The 21,161-nt window shown below is 46.7% G+C and overlaps 1 protein-coding gene across 4 annotated transcripts in view; it reads right to left on the minus strand.

Moving 5' to 3' along the window:
- RGS9 (regulator of G protein signaling 9) overlaps nt 1–21,161 on the minus strand; it is a 107,364-nt gene that overhangs the window by 33,596 nt on the left and 52,607 nt on the right. For 3 of the 4 annotated variants that reach the window (XM_017855855.1, XM_017855856.1, XM_017855853.1), the window contains 4 exons: nt 18,058–18,129; nt 5,264–5,293; nt 4,374–4,435; nt 894–1,007 (listed from right to left, as the gene is read on the minus strand). In XM_017855855.1, the coding sequence (XP_017711344.1) occupies nt 894–1,007; nt 4,374–4,435; nt 5,264–5,293; nt 18,058–18,129 (278 nt within the window). The remainder of the gene's footprint in view (nt 1–893; nt 1,008–4,373; nt 4,436–5,263; nt 5,294–18,057; nt 18,130–21,161) is intronic. The other variant, XM_017855854.1, reaches the window with a different exon arrangement.

Here is a 21,161-nt window from a genome sequence, read left to right on the forward strand (position 1 = left end):
ACCAATCTGTTGTTAAACATAGAGTCACCATTTGACTCAGCAATTCCACTCCTAGATATACACCCGAGAGAAATGAAAACATGCCCACGCAAAAACCTGCCCACGAATGTTGATAGCAGCATTCTTCATAATAGCTAAAAGGCAGAAACCACCCAAATGTCCATCAGCGGATGAATGGATAAACAAGCTCTAGTGCATCCATACCATGAAGATGATTCGACCATAAATGGGAATGAAGTTCTGATCCATACTACAAGATTCATAAACCTTGAAAACATTATGCTAAGTGAAAAAAGCTCATCACAAAAGACCCTATAGTCTTTCCTAGATTTCCTAGAAGCGCAACATCCAAGAGATGAAATCAATACACAGGTCAACTGACCAGCCTGTCCTCTTTTCCGAATCAATACCCACAGGTCAACTGACCAGGGCCTGTCCTTCTTTTCCGAAAATCAATACCCACAGGTCAACTGGACCAGCCTGTCCTCTTCTCTGTATCGCATTTTGGTGACATATTTATTACTGTCTAGCTCGACTCGAGTAGCCCTTGGGATTGGCAAGTATTTGACAAAATCAGTTCCTCTTCTACTTGTGAAATGAAACATTGTCTGCCATCCAGTCCCTCTGTCATTCCTCCAATTCCAATTGATGCCATTGATAGGAAATGTCCGGATAGCCAAATCCGTAAAGATAGAAAGCAGATTCATAGTTGCCTAAGGCTGGAGGGGTCCAGGGTTTCTTTTCCGTGTAATGAACGTGTTTTAACATTGATTGTAGCTCTATGAATATAATAAAAACCATTGGACTGTATGCTTTGAATGGGTGAATTTTATGGCATGTGAACTGTAACTCAAAAATGGTTTTTTGAAAACACCAATATATAAAATACATACAATTTGGCGTTTAAGTCCCAGAACTGGGTGTCATCGGTGATCCAGGGGTTGCTGGGAAGGCAGCCTGACATGATGGCATCGTTGGATGAGAACTGCTCACTGTATTTCACAATCCTGAAAAGCAAACAGAAAACAATTTCTAAGAAGCACAACACCCAAGATATGACATCGATACACAGGTCAACTGACCAGCCTCTTTTCCTGTATTGATTGGGTGACATACTTATTACTGTCTTCTTTGAAACGTCCTCAGATAGAATAACCCTAAGGATTGGCAGGTATTTGACAAAATCAGTCCCAATCCTACTTGTGAAATGAAACATTGTCTTCCATCCAGTCCCTCTGTCATTCCTCTGTACCTATTTCTTTCTTTTGTTTTTCTTTCTTTCTTCCTTTTTTTGAGACAGTCAAGCTGGAGTGCAGTGGCACAATCTTGGCTCACTGCAGCCTCCGCCTCCCAGGTTCAAGCAATCCTCACACCTCAGCCTCCTGAGTAGCTGGGGTCACAGACGTGCACCACCATGCCAGGCTAATTTTTTTGTATTTTTGGTAGAGACGGGGTTTCGCCAAGTTGCCCAGGTTGGTCTCAAACTCCTCGGCTCAAGCGATCCACCTCAGTCTCCCAAAGCGCTGGGATTACAGGTGTGAGCCCCCACGCCCGGCCTTTCTGTACCTATTTCATTAAAATATGGCCTGTTTCTATTTTATCAATACGTTTTTAGATTCAAAGCCAACTTGGAGTGTTCAAACTTGTGTCTCTGCACCCATCTTAGAAGCCCAAAGTTGCCATAGATTCCAAGACTCTTGCCATGTTGCATTCTACCCTTTGTCAGGATAATGCCTGGGTTTGGAAACTTAGGTCCATTATTTAAACCTGGGGCTTAATTGGCTCACATACACTATTTGGAGGAAGGGCTAATTCCTTCTCTTCTAGCTATTTGGAAATACATACTATATTATTATTAACTACAGTCATCCTACAATGCTACAGAACACTGTCTAGCTGTAATTTTGTAACTTTTTTTTTTTGCTCTGTCACTGAGGCTGGAGTGCGGTGATGCAATCACGGCTCACTGCAGCCTTGACCTCTCAGGCTCAAGCCATCCTCCCACCTCAGCCTGATGATGAGATGGGACCACAGGCATGCGCCACCACACCTGGCTATTTTTTTTTTAATTCTTTGTAGAGATGGAGTCTCACTATGTTGCCCAGGCTGGTCTTCAACTCCTGGACTCAAGCAATCCTCCCGCCTCGGCCTCCCAAAGTGCTGGGATTATAGGCATGAGCCACCACTCCCAGCCTAATTTTTTATCCTTTAACAAATAGTTTCCTATCTCCCCTCCCCCCTGCCCTTCCCAGTCTATAGTAACCTCTGTTCTACTTTATATACTTTCAAATAGCCAGAAAAGAAGATATTGAATGCTCCCAACACAAACAAATGATAAACCTTTGAGATGATGGATATGCTAATTACCCTGATCCAATCAGTATACACTGTACGTACTGAAACATCACTATGTACCCCTAAACATGTACAATTATGTGTCAATTTAAAAAACCTTTCTAAAAAAGAGCTAATTCCCTTGAGTTGACTCAGACTTTCTGAGTTAGTGCATCTCCTGCTGTCTGGGTATTGAAAACCTGCTGTGCCTCCTCCCCGTAGTTAGAAAATTGTGTCCACAGTGAATGTGAAATGCACCTGCCCTGAAGTCTTCCCTCAGCCATGAGATCTGGACAGAACAGGATCCATGCCTTAGAGATAAACCACTGGCGCCTTAGCGACAAGCACTGGGTTTGCAATTCTATGCAGAACTCAAGCCCCCTGGCTTCTTCTCTCCCGAGACTCTCTTAGTCCACAATCAGACCTTTTTTTTACGTTTTTTTTTTTTTGAGACGGAGTTTGCGCTGTCTCCCAGGCTGGAGCGCAGTGGCACTCTCTCAGCTCACTGCAGCCTCCTCCTCCTGGGTTCAAGCAATTCTTGTGCCTCAGCCTCCCGAGTAGCTGGGACTACGGGCGCACACCACCATGCCCGGCTAATTTGTATATTTTTAGTAGGGACGGGGTTTCACCATTTTGACCAGGCTGGTCTTGAACTCCTGGCCTCACGTGATCCACCTGCCTCAGCTTCCCAAAGTGCTGGGATTACAGGCGTACACCACCTCACCTGGCCCAAACCTTTACCAGTGCACACCAGGCCCAGACCTTTACCAGGTGCACACCACCTCACCTGGCCCAGACCTTTACCAGGTGCACACCACCTCACCTGGCCCAGACCTTTACCAGCGGAGAAGCTGGAGGCAAATAACAGAAACAAAAACAAAAACAAAAGAAAAAGAACTGGTTCACAGGTCAAAACACTAATGATGTCAAAATTATGGTAATGAGGGCCGGAGACAAATAAAAATTGAAAGGGTGTCTAAGAAATATCCTTGGGTCTCCTTCCATTTTCTTTCTGTTTGGTTTCATGAAACTGGGTTTATGGAACATGGAAGTAAATGGTTTTGTGTTTATCATAGAACAATGATGATTATTATAACCCAAAGTGAATGCCCCTGAGTACACAGGTGCCCTCCTCAGCTGGGATCAGGGCTCAGTAGCAGCAGAGTCACTGAAATGTGGGTGGGGTCAGGACATATTATCTCAGGCAGGTGGCATTTTTGCAAACTGGGGACATAGGGAGACGTAAAAAATTTTTACAAGAGCCCAACCCTTAACCATATTGAAGGAAGGCACTAAACAAAACACAGCATCTTCAGTCCCGATTAGTACCATGACTTGAGTCTTACACAGTCAGAATACATGATTAGTCACATCGTGCCTCCCAGGAATAAGCCAAGTTTATTTTCATGTGTGCAGGAAAATCCCAGAGTTAGCAATATGGTCCTAAAATAAATTCCGCATTTTAAAGGAATAACTGCTTGCATATGGGAAGTGGCACTCAGCTCTTTCTTGTCTCCTAGATGATGTCCTATTGGGGGGCTGGGTCAAGGTAGCCAGAAAGTTCAACAAATCAAACATAGATGTGTAATTTATCTTAATGGGATTTTAAATCAGAGATGAACGACGGACATTTAGTAGCACATGGAACCAGTAAACATGACTCACACACCCCTGATGAATTGGAACGGGTAATGATAGGAACCCAGGCTATCTTGGATCCTCACAGGGTCTTCAGTCCACAGACTTCCAACCCTTTCCAACTTCCCCATCCACACATTAGTGGATTCCAAGAAACATAACAGTCTTTTCTAGAATCTCACCTACCCTTGATTTTGCCTAACCCAAGATGAGACCCGGAGGCTTATTCTGAGAGATGAACTAGGAACTAAGCCCCCAATAGACTGGTTTTGTCCCTCACAGTTCTGCTGAATCTTCAGTCCATCAGCCCAGGACCTGTTGAGTTTGCCTTAAAACAGAAGTTCTCCTCTTGTCTTACCTATTGCTCAGACTTTAGCAAGATCAACAAATCAGGGACATACCCTCCCAGGGACACGGAAGACTTCACTGTGGACCTCATCAAGGCCTGTTGGTAATACATGATCTGGAAGAGACACAGTTGTTAGAAGATGTTCAACCCCCCACCCCTTCAGTGTCACTACACACAGCCTCCAAACCCAGAAGCCATTTACCCACAGCCACACCCCATGCCCAAAGCCAGTCCCCTCAGTACCAGTGGGTCAGGCCCACAGTGGACAGATGACCACAGACTTCAAATCAGTGGCCTCCTTCAGCCATTATGTATTAGTCTGGGAAAAAGCATCAGCAGAAAAAAAAAAAAAGTTGTAAGGAGCATTTAACTGAGACACGGGGACAAATACTTGACTTTTCCCTCACGTGCCTCTGACTGACAGAAGCAGAGAGTGGTCCCCACCACAGGTGACATCCTTAAACTTCCTGATTCTGCAGCATTGGCCAAAGCAAGTTATCCCCTCCTCAACCACCTTCTTCCATGTTCAGATAGCTAACCGCACATCCCACCTCAATGCCCAGTGCTTCCCAGGACTCTGTCTTGGGCCCCAGACATAAGATTTGCCAAAACAGGCAGTTTGCCACCTTGGGTACATTCTGGCCCTGTAATGATAGGCACAGGGGCCACGTTGGGGATGCAGAGTCTCTGCAGCCTGCAGCATTGGTTCCACAGTCCTCTCTGGCCACCCCTCAGCTCTGTGCCTTTGAGGGGTTTTTCAGACCCAGCCAGAGCTTACAAAAGATGCTTCATCACTCTGTGCCATCCATGAATTTGGAAATAATTGTTTGAACACAGCACATGGTTTTCATTTCATTACCAACCACAGAGGGTAAAGCAAAGTACATATAATCTGTCAGAAGATTTAAAACCATTCTTCACTGGAAGTGGAAGACTAATTACCTCTTTTTTGACAGCAATGACTGTTTGTTTCTGTAAAACAAAGAAACAAAACCATTAAACAGATGTCATGAAATCATTACAGCTCAAACACCCATTTGAAAATAAAATCCTTCCCCATGAGAAAATGCCCATTTTTTCTTTCTTAAAAGGTAGGATTTCCCCGTTTCTACTGCCTCCATTCTATTCTATGTAAACCCTGTGGAATAAATACCAACTAAGAGATTTGGCAAGCGAAGGAGCATAACTTAGCACTGTAACTTTGCTTGCCTAAAGGCCAAGATGAATTAAGGACTAAGTTTGGGATTGGTGCCAATTTAGCATAGTGCCTACAGAATGATCTGTAGAGTGAGAGATAAAGATTCCCATCTGAGATATGGATTAAAAGAAAATGGGGAAGGCCAGGAGTGGTGGCTCAAGCCTGTAATCCCAGCACTTTGGGAGGCTGAGGAGGGAGGATCGCTTGAGCCCAGGAGTTCGAGACTAGCCCGAGCAACATGACAAAAGCCTGTCTTTACTAAAAGTACAAAAAATTAGCCAGGCATGGTAGCGTGCACCTGCAGTCTCAGCTACTTGGGAGGCTGAGGTGAGAGGGTCACCTGATCCTGGGAGGTTGATACTGCAGTGAGCCATGATCATGCCACTGCATTCTAGCCTGAGTAACAGTGCAAGACCTTGTCTCAAAAAAGAAAAAAGAGAGAGAGAGAGAGGAGACAGAAAAACTAGCACAGAGCTTGGGTGTTGGTTTCTTTTGTTACGGGGAGAGCTCTGAAGCATGGTGAGATGCATTCCTCAAAGAGTCATAACAATTTGACCAATAATATAAGTTGAAAAATAAACCAATGTTACCAAAAATAAAGCACATAATGGAAAGGCTTGAGGCCAGCATGCACTGCGTGCACAGCTCCAAGAGGGGCTTCATGTTCAGGCTCTTAGAAGATCCTGGAAGCCATTCAGATCTATCTCTGGCTAAAATACATAGATCTGCAGTTGCAGTGGGCTGTGCTGCCTCTGTGCTGCTTTTCTGCTCCACGTAACTCTTGGAGGTTGGGCAAGGTGGTGATCCCAGCCTCAGTTCTCCTGGGTTTGGTTGTGTCCAGACGCTGGTTGGTACTGACTCTTACACTTCAAGAGGAGCCTCTTTTTTGTTGTTGCTGTTTTTGTTTGTTTGTTTGTTGTTGTTGTTGTTGAGACAAGAGTCTTGCTCTGTTGCCAGGCTGGAGTGCAGTGGTGTGATCTCAGCTCACTGCAACCTCCACCTCCCAGGTTCAAGTGATTCTCCTGCCTCAGCCTCCCAAGTAGCTGGGACTACAGGCACGCACCACCACGCCCAGCTAATTTTTGTATTTTTAGTAGAGATGGGGTTTTACCATGTTGGCCAGGATCGTTTCAATCTCTTGACCTCATGATCTGCCTGCCTTGGCTTCCCAAAGTGTTGGGATTACAGGCGTGAGCCACTTTGCCCGGCCTCACGCAGAGCCTCTTAACTCCTGCCTTGCTAATATCCATGCTGCTTAATGCCCCTAAGTCTTCACTTGGGAAAGAGTCATAAGTCTGAGGAGGACACTACTTCCTTTGAGCCAGTCAGCAAAATAAACACTGGCCCATGAGCCCATTGAAAAGGAGTAAAGGAGAGTCCAATCTAGAATGTGATATACTCGTCTCTCCTTTCTAACTCAGGCTGGGTTTCATTTTGCTTCCCTGGATTGCTTTTCTATCATTGCTTTTCACAAGAAATCTTTTTCCTGCATAAGGGATTAGGAAGAGTTATCTCAGAAAGGTAAGGCTCATGTAGTTCTTTATGTTTTAGGCTCTTATACATCCTGACTTCCTCCTTCATAGCACTGATCACCAGTTGAATATTATCCTTATTTGTGTAACTCTTTGTTTAATGTATGAACCAATATGAAAACACCATTAAGGGCAGGGGGCCATGTCTATCTTCCCTAGCACAATGTCCGACGCAGAGTAGATGCTCTGTAAATATGTAATAAATGATGACTTCAGTGTGCTTGGGGGCCTAGAATAATGGGGACATTTTCTAAGCTTAATAGCATTTTTTTCCGCTAAAAAATTGAAAGCACTCCCCAAATGATCCAAATGCGTTGGCAACTATACTTATTTGATTCCATTCTCCTCCAACATAAGGCACTGTTTTAGAAGATGCACATTTCAGGTAGAAAAGGACCCTGGGGCCAGAGTGGACTTACATTCAAATCTAATACTGCATAATTACTTCCTTCTGTTGGAGCCTTGCTGGAGTGGGTTATTCAGAATAGCATCTACTGGTCCATGCCCTCTGCTCAAAGCGGGAGCTGTACTTTTACATAATGATAACTGCCTAGCAACTACTGCGAAGCAATTTACACTTCTTTGAGTCTTTACAAAGCTTAAGGTAAGGAGATTTTATTATACTCATTTTTAGCAGAGGAAACAAAGCTTCTGAGAGGTTGTGGGTAACCTTCTCAAAACCTCCTGGTCAGTAATTGGATGGGCCAGGATTCATATCCAGCTCCTCCCCTTGCAAAGCTGAAGAGTGATTGTTGAGAAACACAAACTAGTTGATCCTGTTCACTTTCTCCTCCTAGCCTGCTCTCTTCCCATTCCTTCCTTGCCCTGAAGCTGAGAGTGCTACAGGATGGAATGACTCTGTCCAGTCACTTAATTTAAAATGTAAACAAGGCCGGGTACAGCGGTTCACGCCTGTAACCCCAGCACTTTGGGAAGCTGAGGCAGGCAGATCACCTAAGGTCAGCCTGGCCAACATGGTGAGCCCCCCATCTTTACTGAAAATACAAAAATTAGCCGGGCATGGTGGTGCACACCTGTAATCCCAGTTACTTGGCAGTGGGCGGGGGGGTGCGGGGTGTGGTGGTGGAGGCGGGAATGATGCAGGAGAATGGCTTGAACCCAGGAAGTGAAGGCTGCAGTGAGACGAGATCATGCTACTGCACTCCAGCCTGGGCGATAGAGCGAAACTCCATCTCATAATAAATAAATAAATAAACAAAATGTAAAGCAAAAGTGAATTAGAGCCTAACACAAGACAAACACAAGTACCAGAAACACTCTGTCCTTAACGCTCATGATGGTGAAGACCAGAATCATGCTAGGCCCATACTCAGCAGCCAGTGTCTTAAGCACCTCCAAGGAGTCCAGACCCCAGCATCAAGCTTTCTGCCTGTCAGCCACTGTCCTGCAGCCAGAACCTGGGGGCACAGGGCTCCTGAGTGGACGCACCCTGGCTGCCTGGTGTTCTCTGGACCCTGCAGGGAGCTGTATTTGCAGGACTTTCTGCCATGCTCATTTCCATTCTGCCTCTAGGGGGTCTTCCTTTGGCCTAATATACTGGCTTCTAGGGCCATTATCTCAGTCTTCAGGGGTTTACAATTTGTATACTCCTGTTCGCTTCATTTGATTTTATTATCTTCCTAGGGCTCTGCCTCTGTGCTGTAGTTTGCTATTTTGTTTTCTGATTCCCAGAATTACCAGTTACCTTCTGGGAATGGAACTGCAGCCTGCTCTCCATTAATAGGATTTGGTGGAAGGTGAGACTTTCCCACCTCTACCTTGGATTGTCCACATGAATTTTAGCTTGTATTTCTAGCTTTAAAAATAGCTGTCCAGGTTGCGTATGTTGAAGGACAGTGGCTGCGGAATGTGTGGCTTTGGCTAGATTGAAATCATGGCAGGTCCAGAAAATGATGCCCAATTCCAGGCAGTAAAATACATTTCAACTCTTAGATCCTCACCAGTAGAATGAGCTGTGTACTGGCCACATATGTAGGCATTGCTTTGATGACCTTTCACTCCAAGTCAAGTCTAAAAAAACTCCAGTTGTGAAAGCAACATAATGGATTCTAAACTGTCTGTGCCTCCTCCGTTAAGTTCTCATGCCTGGAGAAGCTCATGTCAACTTGTCATGTGATAATTCAATTTGTACAATAAATTATGAACCTGGAAATATTAGCCGTCCATGGGATCTGCTTCCTCTAGGTTGACATACAGGGATCTCTGCTCTTCTAGGAGTGCGTGCAGGGAGGGGACAGTGAGGGAAAACAGTCTTGAACTTCTCTAAAAGGTGAAGAGACAATTTGATTTGGAGGGAGTGGTGGAGAAGAGATTCAGGAAAGAGGATGGATGGTGATACATGCCTGTGGTCCCAGCAACTGCTGGAGGCTGAGGCCAGAGGATTGCTTGAGCCCAGGAGTTTGAGGTGGCAGTGAGCTAGGATGACACAACCGCACTGGAGCATGGGTGACTGAACAAGACCTTGTCTCAAAAAAGAAAGAAAGAGAGAGAGAGAGACAGAGAGAAGGAAGGGAGAAAGGGAGGAAGGGAGGAAGGGAGGAAGGGAGGAAGGGAGGAAGGGAGGAAGGGAGGAAGGAAGGAAGGAAGGAAGGAAGGAAGGAAGGAAGGAAGGAAGGAAAGAAAGAAAAGGGAGAGAGCGGAGGGAGGGAATGAAGGAGGGAAGGAAAGAGAGAAAAAGGAAGGAAGGAAGGAAAGAAATAGAAGTATATGGGCTTTGGGGGTCAGACAAAGGTTAAAATCCTAGTCCTACCACTTCCTGGCTATGACCTTGGACGAGTTGCTCAGCATTTCAGAGCCTCTAACTTCTCATTTGTAAAAGGAGAATAGAAAAAAAGAGGGACTTGGCCGGGCGCGGTGGCTCAAGCCTGTAATCCTAGCACTTTGGGAGGCCAAGACAGTGGGATCACGAGGTCAGGAGATTGAGACCATCCTGGCTAACACGGTGAAACCACGTCTCTACTAAAAAAAATACAAAAAAAAAAAAAACTAGCCGGGCAAGGTGGCAGGCACCTGTAGTCCCAGCTACATGGGAGGCTGAGGCAGGAGAATGGCGTGAACCCGGGAGGCGGAGCTTGCAGTGAGCTGAGATCCAGCCACTGCACTCCAGCCTGGGCGACAGAGCAAGACTCCGTCTCAAAAAAAAGAAAAAAAGAGGGACTAAATGAGATAACAGACATAAGGTGCCTGGCACATAACAGAGACCCACACACAGAGCCTACTCATTAGAGTTACTACACCACCACTGAGTACGTGCATGCCACAATTTTAGCCCTCATCATAAGATACAATGCAGGATTCACAGGCAATATTTGGGACCTACTTATGTGAAAAAGATATTCATTGCTTATCTGAAATTCAAACATAACTGGGAATCCTGTATTTTTATTTGCTAAGTCTTGCAAAACTACTATCAATATTATTATATCTTAGCTGAAGGCAATAAGAAACATTATGTTAAAGTGAAGTCGTTACAAAAAAAAGCGTACACACAATTCTAAGCAATTCAAAGAAAACCACCTCATGATAAAATAAGAAATAAGGGTTTTTTTTTCCAGCCTGGCATTTACACACAACTTTCCTCCTTTCTCAGCTGCCAGCCCTCCTGGAGCGAAGCCACTTCTTTATGCCTCATCTCAGCGACACACTTTGCTACAGGAGGAAGATTCCACCTGAGGAATCTCTGGATTCTTAGCATTCTAACAACTTCTTATTTTTCCCTTGCAGAGTTGCCCACATAGGGACACATCTAGACTTGCTGTTTACATAGCTCTGGGCCGGCTGACAGGGGAACCCGGGATGGAGGCTGCAGACAATTATCACAGGGCAGGAGGGGTCAGGCCACCGGCAGGAGTGCAGGAGAGAAATAAGCAAGGACCTTGGGATTGGGTAGCCGGGCAGGTCTCTGCAGAGAAACACAGGTGAGGGGCCGAGAAAGCCACGGAGCCAAAGGCGAGATGGGGAGAACCGTGAGGAATCGGGCAGCACTGGCTTTGAGAGCAGAGAGGGGATCTAAATTCAGAAACCGGGAGATCCAGAAACACAAGTGGTTAAGGCAAAGCAGGCAAGAAAAGAGATGGGGCTGGGCGTAGTGGTTCATACCTGTTGTAATCCCAGCACTATGGGAGGCCAAGCCAGGTGGATCACTTGAGCCCAGGAGTTCAAGACCAGCCTGGACAACATGGTGAAACCCCGTCTCTACTAAAAATACAAAAATTAGCCAGTCTTATAATCTGGTCTCAAAATAAATAAATAAAGGCCAGGCATGGTGGCTTACATCTGTAATCCTAGCACTCTGAGAGGCCAAGGCAGGCGAATCACCCGAGGCCAGGATTTTGAGACCAGCCTGGCCAAAAAGGCAAAACCTTGTCTCTACTAAAAATAAAAATTAGCTGTGCATGGTGACACACGTCTGTAATCCCAGCTGCTCAGTAGGCTAAGGCACAAAAATCGTTTGAAACCAGGAGGTGGAGGTTGTGGTGATCCGAGATTGTGCCACTACACTCCAGACTGGGCAACAGAGCAAGACTGTCTCAAAATAGATAGGTAGGTAGGTAGGTAGGTAGGTAGATAGATAGATAGATAGATAGATAGATAGATAGATGATAGATTTTTAAAAAAAATAAGGGGGTGCAGCTGTCTAAGGAGTCTTGGATTCAAGATTGTGATCATGCAAAGTAAATAGCCATCCAGCCATAGATAGATAGATAGATAGATAGATAGATAGATAGATAGATAGATAGATTTTTTAAAAAAAAATAAGGGGGTGCAGCTGTCTAAGGAGTCTTGGATTCAAGATTGTGATCATGCGAAGTAAATAGCCATCCAGCCAGGTACGACCTCATCGGTAGAGGTAGAACTGCTTACAGTTTACAAGGCTCAATGCAAAATAAAAATGCAGGTTTACTGTTCAGAAAAAAAAGTGTGAAGAATTCTGAGAGGGTAACAGAACATTAAACCAAACAAGGGTTCTTCTGAGGGTGGGGTCTTGGGCGGCTGTACAAGCCCCCTGCCCATGAAGCTGGCCCTAGGTGCAGGATGTAGGCCTTGCCAGATGGAGAGGGGAGCAGTGGTGGCATCAGGGAGGTACATGAGCTACAGAATTGGAAACACATAACTGAATCCTGGCTGGGTCACCTTGGGCAAACGGCTGTGTCTCTCTACTTTGTTTTCTTCATGTGAAAAAGGAAACTGAGGGCCGGGCGCGGTGGCTCAAGCCTGTAATCCCAGCACTTTGAGAGGCCGAGACGGGCGGATCATGAGGTCAGGAGATCGAGATCATCCTGGCTAACACGGTGAAACCCTGTCTCCACTAAAAAATACAAAAACTAGCCGGGCAAGGTGGTGGGCGCCTGTAATCCCAGCTACTTGAGAGGCTGAGGCAGGAGAATGGCATAAACCCGGGAGGCGAAGCTTGTGGTGAGCTGAGATCCGGCCACTGCACTCCAGCCCGGGTGACAGAGGAAGACTCCGTCTCAAAAAAAAAAAAAAGAAAGAAAAAGGAAACTGACATTACCTCTGTTAATGGATTTCAGGAAATCCAGAAAAACTTCTAAAGCCACAATAAAGACATTAGAAAACGTCAGGCAGGATGTGGAGTGGGCTCTGGCGGCCATCAGCTGAGGTTCAGATCCTGGCTTCACAACTTCTCAGCTGTGTGTCCTGGGGGAGCCAGCCTCTCTCTCGACCTGGTTTCTCAAATGTGAAACAGGTCAACGTGGCCGTCTACCTCATAACACAGTAGCGAGTCTTAGCTGAGCCGTGACAAGGGGTGACGCACTCTGTTCCGTGCCTGGCACGCAGGGAGCTGTCAGCAAACATCAGCCCCTTCCCTTCCCTCAGCCAGCCATGGTCACACAGAAGCCACAAGAAGAAAGCAGTTTGTCCCCTATTGGTGGGAGCATATGGTGTGGGAAGGGGGTGTTGCTCACTGAGGGCTGCAGGCTGAGCACCTCTGCAGAGCACAGTAGTTTATACTGCCAGGCCGTATTTCTGCCTTTTACCGAAAGATCTGTATACTCGCCAGTGTAGACTGAGGTTCTGAGCAGCTGCTTATTGGAGTAGGCAGAGAGATTGAAAGTGGCATGTAACCCCTCCTTCCACCTCCAACCAGGGGAGAAGTATGAGAAGGTGAAGAGGTAGAAGAGGAAACTGGCTAGGTACAGCACCCTAACATGGAGTCTGAGGTCTACAAGTCCCACAAATTCTCTCTCACAGCATGACAACATTTAGAATAATACCAGCTGTGTGTGGAGTGTCTCTACGTGTTGATTAGCATTCTAGACACTACACATAAGTGATCCCACTTAATCCTCTGAGGAAGGAACTAGCATGCTTCCCCTATTAGAGACGAGGAAACTGAGACTGTGCCTCAAGAAGGAGCTCACCCAAGATCACGTGGACCGGAAGTGGCAGAGTTGGGACTCAGGCCTATGTCAAGGGTCTCTTCAGCACCCGGCACTGCCCTCATCCCTAAATGATAGCAGTGACCCTGCCATGAGCAGCCCCTGCCCCCATCACCTTCTGGGGTGGAGGACTTGGAGGCTCCATATGCCTTAAGGTATTGAAGCTGAAAGAGGACTCCCTTCTAGAGTGTGGTCCTGGCCCCTGGCCAGTCCCTCCCAGCGGCCATCAGCCAGCAGGAGTGGGCTACCCAGGGCACGAGACACCTGCCAACCTAATGAGCTTCCTCCTTATGGTTGACGGTTACTTCCCTCTATTTGGGGAAAACAGATACATCTTCTCAAGAATTTACTCATTCTCGAAATGCAAATCAAAACCACAATGAGATACCATCTCACACCAGTCAGAATGGCTATTATTAAAAAGTCAAAAAATAACAGATGCTGGCAAGGAGAAAAGGAAGCTGCTGGTAGGAATGAAATTAGTTCAGCCATTGTAGAAAGCAGTGTGATGATTTCTCAAAGAACTTAAAACAGAATTACCATTTGACCCAGCAATCCCATTACTAGGTATATACCCAAAGGAATATAACTCATTCCATCATAAAGACATATGCATGCCTATGTTCACTGCAGCACTATTCACAATTGCAAAGACATGGAACCAACCTAAATGCCCATCATTGGTAGACTGGATAAAGAAAATGTGGTACATATACACTGTGGAATACCATGCAGCCATAAAAAAAAAAGAGATCTTGTTCTTTGTAGCAACATGGATGGAGCTAGATACCATTATCCTAAGCAAACTAACGCAGGAACAGAAAACCAAATACCACATGTTCCCCATGTTCTCACTTACTAAGTGGAGCTAAACATTGAGTAACAGGACACAAAGGAAGTGCCGAGACAAACAGACACCAGGCCGCGGGTGGAGGGTGGGGGAGGGAGGGAGAGGATGGAAAGTACCTTATGATGTCACTATGCTATCTTGCCCTGAGTGACAAAATAATCGTAGCACCAAACCCCTGTGACATCTGCGAATTTACCTGAAATGTAACCCCCCGCAACCTAAAATAGAAAGCTTTAAACGAAGGACTGATGGCTGGACGCAGTGCTCACACCTGTGCAATCTCAGCACTTTGGGAGGCCAAAGGTCGCGTGGCTCACCCTGAGCGCTCAGGAGTTCGGACCAGCCTGGACAACATGAGAACCCTTGGTCTCTAGTAAAAACATGAAAAAATGGCTGGGCGTGGTGAACCACACCTGTAATTCGCGCCTTTCTCTGGAGGCTTGCAGGCACAGGAATGTACTTAAACCCAGGAGGCCGGAGGGTGCCAGTGAGCCCGAGATCGCGCCACTGCACTCACTGCCTGGAGCTGACAGATTGGGACTCTTGTCTCAAAAAAAAAAAAAAAAGAATAGAAAACGCCGGCACGGGTGGCTCAAGACCTTCCAATCCCAACACTGGAAGAGGCCAAGGGCGGTGGATCACTGAGGCAGGAGATCGAGACCATCCTGCTAACACGCCTGAAACCCCGTCTCTACCTATAAAAATACAAACTAATATTAGCCCAGGCGTAGTGGCGGGCACCTGTCGTCCCCGCTACTCGGGAGGCTGAGGCAGGAGAATGGCGTGAACCCGGGAGGCAGAGCTTACAGTGAGCCGAGATTGTGCCACTGCACTCCAGGCTGGGCGACAGGGCGAAACTCCATCTCAAAAAAAAAAAAAATACAAAAGAAAAAAAGAAAGAAGGATTAATTCCTTCTCAAAATGACCTCTCTTCAAACCAGCTCAGGCACCGAGAGTTCTCTGAAGTGAGACAAAAATCCAAAGCCTCTGCACTCCCAGGTCTTCACGGAGATGCTTCGTGCTCTTGGCGACCCTCTCCTCTCAGGGCAGATTAACCCAGGAACACAGGGGACTCGCAGACAGTGGGAAATGTTGCAGACAAATAAACCACAGCATGCTGGGGCTGGCTGAGGGGAGGGCTGGAAGGGGCTCTGCATGCATGAGAATTGCAGTTCTTTATTCTTCTTAATACTTTATTCCACAGCAGCCAGAGTGCACGGGAAAAAGATAGCTGGGAAGAAAGAGAGAGAAAGACAGAGAAGATAATGGTAAGCAACAGCGGAGACATGGCCGGTATCACACCCCACCATGGCAAGGACACCCTCTGTCGCACACCCAGCCTGCCCACTGGGCTCTGGGCTGAGAGTGTTGCCAGTATCCACATCCGCAAGAAATGGGCTCTGAGGGCCAGGGGGCACAAAGATGCCTCCCCAGTAAAGACAGTAATCTGGTCACTCTCCTCGGAAGTCACATCCAGGATGGAGCAGCTCAGCTCCTTAGCTTCCCTCTCAAATGGATGAAGTTAAGGTCCTGCCTAACACCCCCAACACACACACACACACACACACACACACACACACAGATACACAGCTGAGCAGTATCCTGGCTTGGGTCACGGATGGGTGCCCCTTGGTCCCCACTCCCTATGTCAGAATGAGTGATGTGCTTTCTGCCTCCACCCTCTCTTTCCTCCCCAGGAAAGAGGTTTCCAGAGCTGCTAGTTAGCCATAGAAAAAAAAAAGCAAACCTTCCACCCAGGTTCAGTCTTTTACTCGAGGATTCTGTTTCTATGGCAACCAAGCCTACAAGGCCTCAGCAGTGATCTGTTATCTGACAAGGAGAACACAGGAAAGGCTGCCCTGGGAACAGCGGAGTTAAGGCTGACTGCGCCCTGTGTGTATCAAAGGAAGGGTCTCTCCGGCTTGTGGAAAAGGGACCTAATGATTCCCCTGGTGACCCTCTCCAGGAAGCAAAAGCAAACACTGTCCCAGAGCTGCCTTGCCAACATTTCTGGCTCCTTTTTCTTTCCCCTCCCACTTCCACACTCCTCCTTCCCCTGCACACCCCTACAAGCCCCCACTCATGCCTTAAGGCTCTGCAGAGCCCTATAGATACACCCGAGGCTAAAGAGATGATGACCCTTGCTACCTAAAGACAATGTTTGACGGAAAGCAATGAAACCATCTAAGACCTGTTTAAATGGATCTAGGCTGGTTCACTGGAATCAGTGGTTCTCAGCCAGAGCAATGTTGACTCCCTCCCCAGCGTACGTTGGGCAACGTCTGGAGACGTTTTTGACTGTTAGGACTGGGGGTTAGGTGGGCAGGGAGAGGAATGGAGGTACTCACATCTCATGGGCAGAGGCCGGGGATGCTGCTAAACATTCTAAAATGCACAGGACAACTTCACCAAAGAATTGTCTATCTGAACCAGGCACAGTGGCTCACACCTGTAATCTCAGTGCTTTGGGAGGCCAAGGCAGGAGGATTGCTTGAGCCCAGGAGTTCAAGACCAGCCTGGGCAACATAGAAAGGCACTGTCTCTACAGATAATTTTAAAAATTAGCCAAGCATCGTGGCATGTGCCCATGGTCTTAGCTACTTGGGTGGCTGAGGCAGGAGGATCACCTGAGCCCAGGAGGTCAAGGGTGCAGTGAGCTGTGAGCATGCCACAGAACTGCAGCCTGGGCAACAGAGTGAGACCCTGTCTCAAATGATAAATTAATTAAATAAATAAATAGAAAAAAAAAGAATTATCTGGCCCAAAATGTCAATAGGGCCATGGGTTCAATAGCTTATGAACTGTATTTCTTTTTTTTTTTTTCTTTTTTTTTGAGACAGAGTCTCGCTCTGTCCCCCAGGCTGGAGTGCAGTGGTGTGATCTCGGCTCACTGCAAGCTCCACCTCCTGGGTTCACACCATTCTCCTGCCTCAGCCTCCCGAGTAGCTGGGACTACAGGCGCCCACCACCACAACCGGCTAATTTTTTGTATTTTTAGTAGAGACAGGGTTTCACCATGTTAGCCAGGCTGGTCTCGATCTCCTGAACTCATGATCCACCCGCCTCGGCCTCCCAAAGTGCTAGGATTACAGGCGTGAGCCACCGTGCCCGGCCTATGAACTATATTTCTATAAATAAATAAATACGCATAGGACATTGGTTATCCATCATGAAAGATGGCCTATTGAGGAAAGTGTTTTTTTTTTTTTTTTTAATGAAACCTGCTTGGAGAATCTTTACAAAGATTCCCCTCCACTGGGATATGAAAGAAAGTGTTAGATTCCAGGTCCTATCATGGATTAAGGTTAAATCCAAAGCTGATTCAAGAGTTTTGAGGCTGGGGTCTACAGTCTCCTCAGGATCAAGGAACTGGCTGAAAATGTGTACAGAACATCTGTCTGTGCATCTTTGAGTGAAATGAGCTCATAACTTTCGTCAGATTTTCAAAGGGGGAAGTGACTCAGAAAAGTTTGAAAACCAGCCATCTAGATCCCATTAGCTCTTCCCTGCACTGTACAACCTCTGTCTTCAATCATAATTTCTCCTTACCCAGCACCCTGCCATGGTTCCACTTCTCCTCCAGCCCCAAGTCCACAGAGCTCACAGTCCTCCTCTCTTTGGCAGTCTCAAAGGGGAGACATCGTTGCCCTAACAAACATGAATAGATGTGTGGACACCTTCCCAGCCCCAGAATCCGACCTAGGCCCTACCCACACTATGCGGCAGAGACATACCTGGTTTACCTTGACTTCATTCGGATTGGTTACTCGGTCCAAGCCATAGTCTAGCACATTGTCCATTCCAGGCTAAACGGGATAAAAACAACATAAGGATCATTACAGGGAGTCTCTGGTTTCTGGTTAACTGTGGATCTCGGTTAATCTGCCAATTGTGAGATCGAGCTGAGAAGAACTTGTGGCCTAGCCCACAGGAAGTTTTGAGTGGGTGTAAACCCTCCAGGTGAGCTGTTGAGCTTCATGAGGGCTGTTCTGTCTCCCAGTATCCCCAGCACCTAACATAGTGAGATGGAAGGATGGATGGAGAGAAGAATGGGTAGATGGGTGGGTAGGTGGATGGAAAAATGGACAGGTGGTTGGCATCCCCAGCACCATAGTGGGATGCATGGACGAGTGGATGGATGAACAGGTAAATGGGTGGCAGGTAGATGGTGGATGGGTGGGTGAGTAAATGGATGGATGGATGGCCAGACAGATGAATGGCATTCCCAGCACCAGAGTGGGATGGGTGGCAGGAAGGAGGGAAGGAGAGGGGGATGAGTGGATGGATGGATGGATGAATAGGTAAATGGGTGGTGGGTGGATGGTGGGTGGGTGAATAAATGGGTGGATGGATGGGTGGATGTACGGATGGATGGACAGACAGATGAATGGCATCCCGGCACCATAGTGAGATGGATGAATGGAGGGATGGAAGGATGGATGGATGGATGGATGGATGGATGGATGGATGGATGGACAAACAAATGAATGGCATCCCCAGCACCATAGTGAGATGGATAGATGGAGGGATGGAATGGTGTATGAATGGATGGAGGGAGGGAAGGAGGGATGGACAGATAGATAAATGGGTGGTAGGTGGATGGTGAGTGGATGGGTGAAGAGATGAATGGATGGACAGATGGATGGATGGATGGATGCATAGACAGACAGATGAATGGCAAACTCAGCACCATAATGGGATGGATAGACGGATGCATGGATGAATGGGTAAATCGGTGGTAGATGGATGGTGAGTGGATGAGTGAAGAGATGGATGGATGGATGGATGGATGGATGGATGGATGGATGCATGGATGGATGACAAACTCAGCACCATAGTGGGATGGATAGATGGAGGGATGGATGGATAAAGGGAGGGAAAGAGGGATGGACGGACGGATGGATGGATGGATGGATGGATGGATGGATGGATGGATGGTTGAATGAGTAGATAGATGGATGAGTGAGTGGGCATATGGATGGGTAACATTTAAGCCCCAGAAGAGTTCACTGAGACTAATACATGGGCCTCCTGACTCTTCCCACAGTGCTTCCCCACACTCTGTGGTTTCGTCTTGGGCTGGGTGGGAAAAGAGAAGTGACAGAGCAGTGCTTTGGGAGAGTCCAGGCTTGTCAGGTACCTCTGGGTGCCACTCCTGGTTCTGCCACTTCCCAGCTGTGCAGAAGATCTTGGAAAACACTCCTTATCTCGGCACTCACTAACCTCTCTAAGAAACAGAGAAGCAGCCTCCTATGTGGTAGGTTCTTGTGAAGACTTAACAAGATAGGGTGTGAAGCTCTCAACAGAAGGTTGCTATTGCTGAAGAAGGGGTTGTAGTCATTTTAAAATTATGTATATAAAAGAACGGCCCAAAACTGGGACTGTAATCTCTGTTAGCTCCCTTTTCCAGCAGGTAACCCAACTCTCCAGAAAATCTTACTTGATCTCTCTCAACTCCTTGACTCTTTGAGGCCAATAATTTGGCCTCAAATTCCCTTTCACTTCCCTTGATGCAGGTGTGATGCCAGGCATCCACCTACTGCTCAGCTCATGTGACCAACCAGGTTGGCTACACCGAAGCAGAGAATTTAGAATCAACTGGGCTTTCTTGCCATCAGATTCAGCCTCATCCATGGGATCAGACTGGGTTTTAGCTCAGACGTAAGACTTCCAGATAAAATGTAGGAAGTCCAGTTAAATTAAGATAAATGGCAAATAATTTCTGCTCCAATATTTTGATGCTTATTATATGTTTATACTAAATATACAAAATACATTTACGTAAAAATTATTTGTTGTTTATCTGAAATTCAATTTCAATCAAATTTCCTGTATTTTATTTGCTAAATCTAGCAACCTAGCTCATTAGGCTACCATGGAGGCAAATATGTGCAGACAAGACGACACAGGGAAGAGAAAGGAGAAGGCAATAGAAAGTGGGTGGGGAAGAGGACAGGGAAAGGGAACAGCCATCCTTACCCTAGTTGTTACAAGTGGATCTTGATCAGCAAATATCTATGGGGTACTTCCTATGTGCCGGACATTGTGCTGAGCCCTGGGGAGCCCATGGTGAGTGTGCCCCAAGACCACTGCTCCCCAGCAGGCATATTGAGGCACTCCCAGTCTCAAGGGGGAGGTAGCCACTCAGCAATTAATCACACAAAGGATAAATTACAGTTGAGACAGGTGTCTTGAAGGGATAACACCATGGGATCTAACCTCACATGGCAGGGGCTCAGCAAAGTCAGTGTCTTTGCCAAAAAGGGTTCTAGGAGTTGCCCCCTGAATCTGTTATGGAGAAATCCCCCTGCATAACTGAAGACAGACTTCATACACACACTTTGGCATGTTCACACACTCTCACACTCACACACATCCACACACTCTCATACATACATACTCATACTCACACATGCTCACACACATACATGCCCTGACACACTGGCACACTCACACACATGCATGCTCACATACATGCACACACCTACGCATATTCCCACATGTACATATGCACACCCACACATGCTGACATACACGTATGACCTGACACACACATATACACACATTAATATGGTTTGGCTCTGTGTCCCCACCCAAATATCATCTTGAATTGTAATCTCCATAATCCCCAGGGATTGAGGGAGAGACCTGGTGGGAGGTGATTGGATTATAGGCGTGGTATCCCCCATGCTGTTCTCACGATAGTGAGTTCTCATGAGATCTGATGGGTTTATAAGTGTCTGACAGTCCCTCTTTCACATACTCGCTCTCTCTCGCCTGCCACCATGTCAGACGTGCCTTTCCCCCTTCCACCGTGATTGTAAATTTCCTAAGACTT

Source organism: Rhinopithecus bieti, unplaced genomic scaffold, assembly GCF_001698545.2.
Source record: "Rhinopithecus bieti isolate Rb0 unplaced genomic scaffold, ASM169854v2 scaffold_39870, whole genome shotgun sequence".
In the NCBI taxonomy this organism is placed as follows: domain Eukaryota; kingdom Metazoa; phylum Chordata; class Mammalia; order Primates; family Cercopithecidae; genus Rhinopithecus; species Rhinopithecus bieti.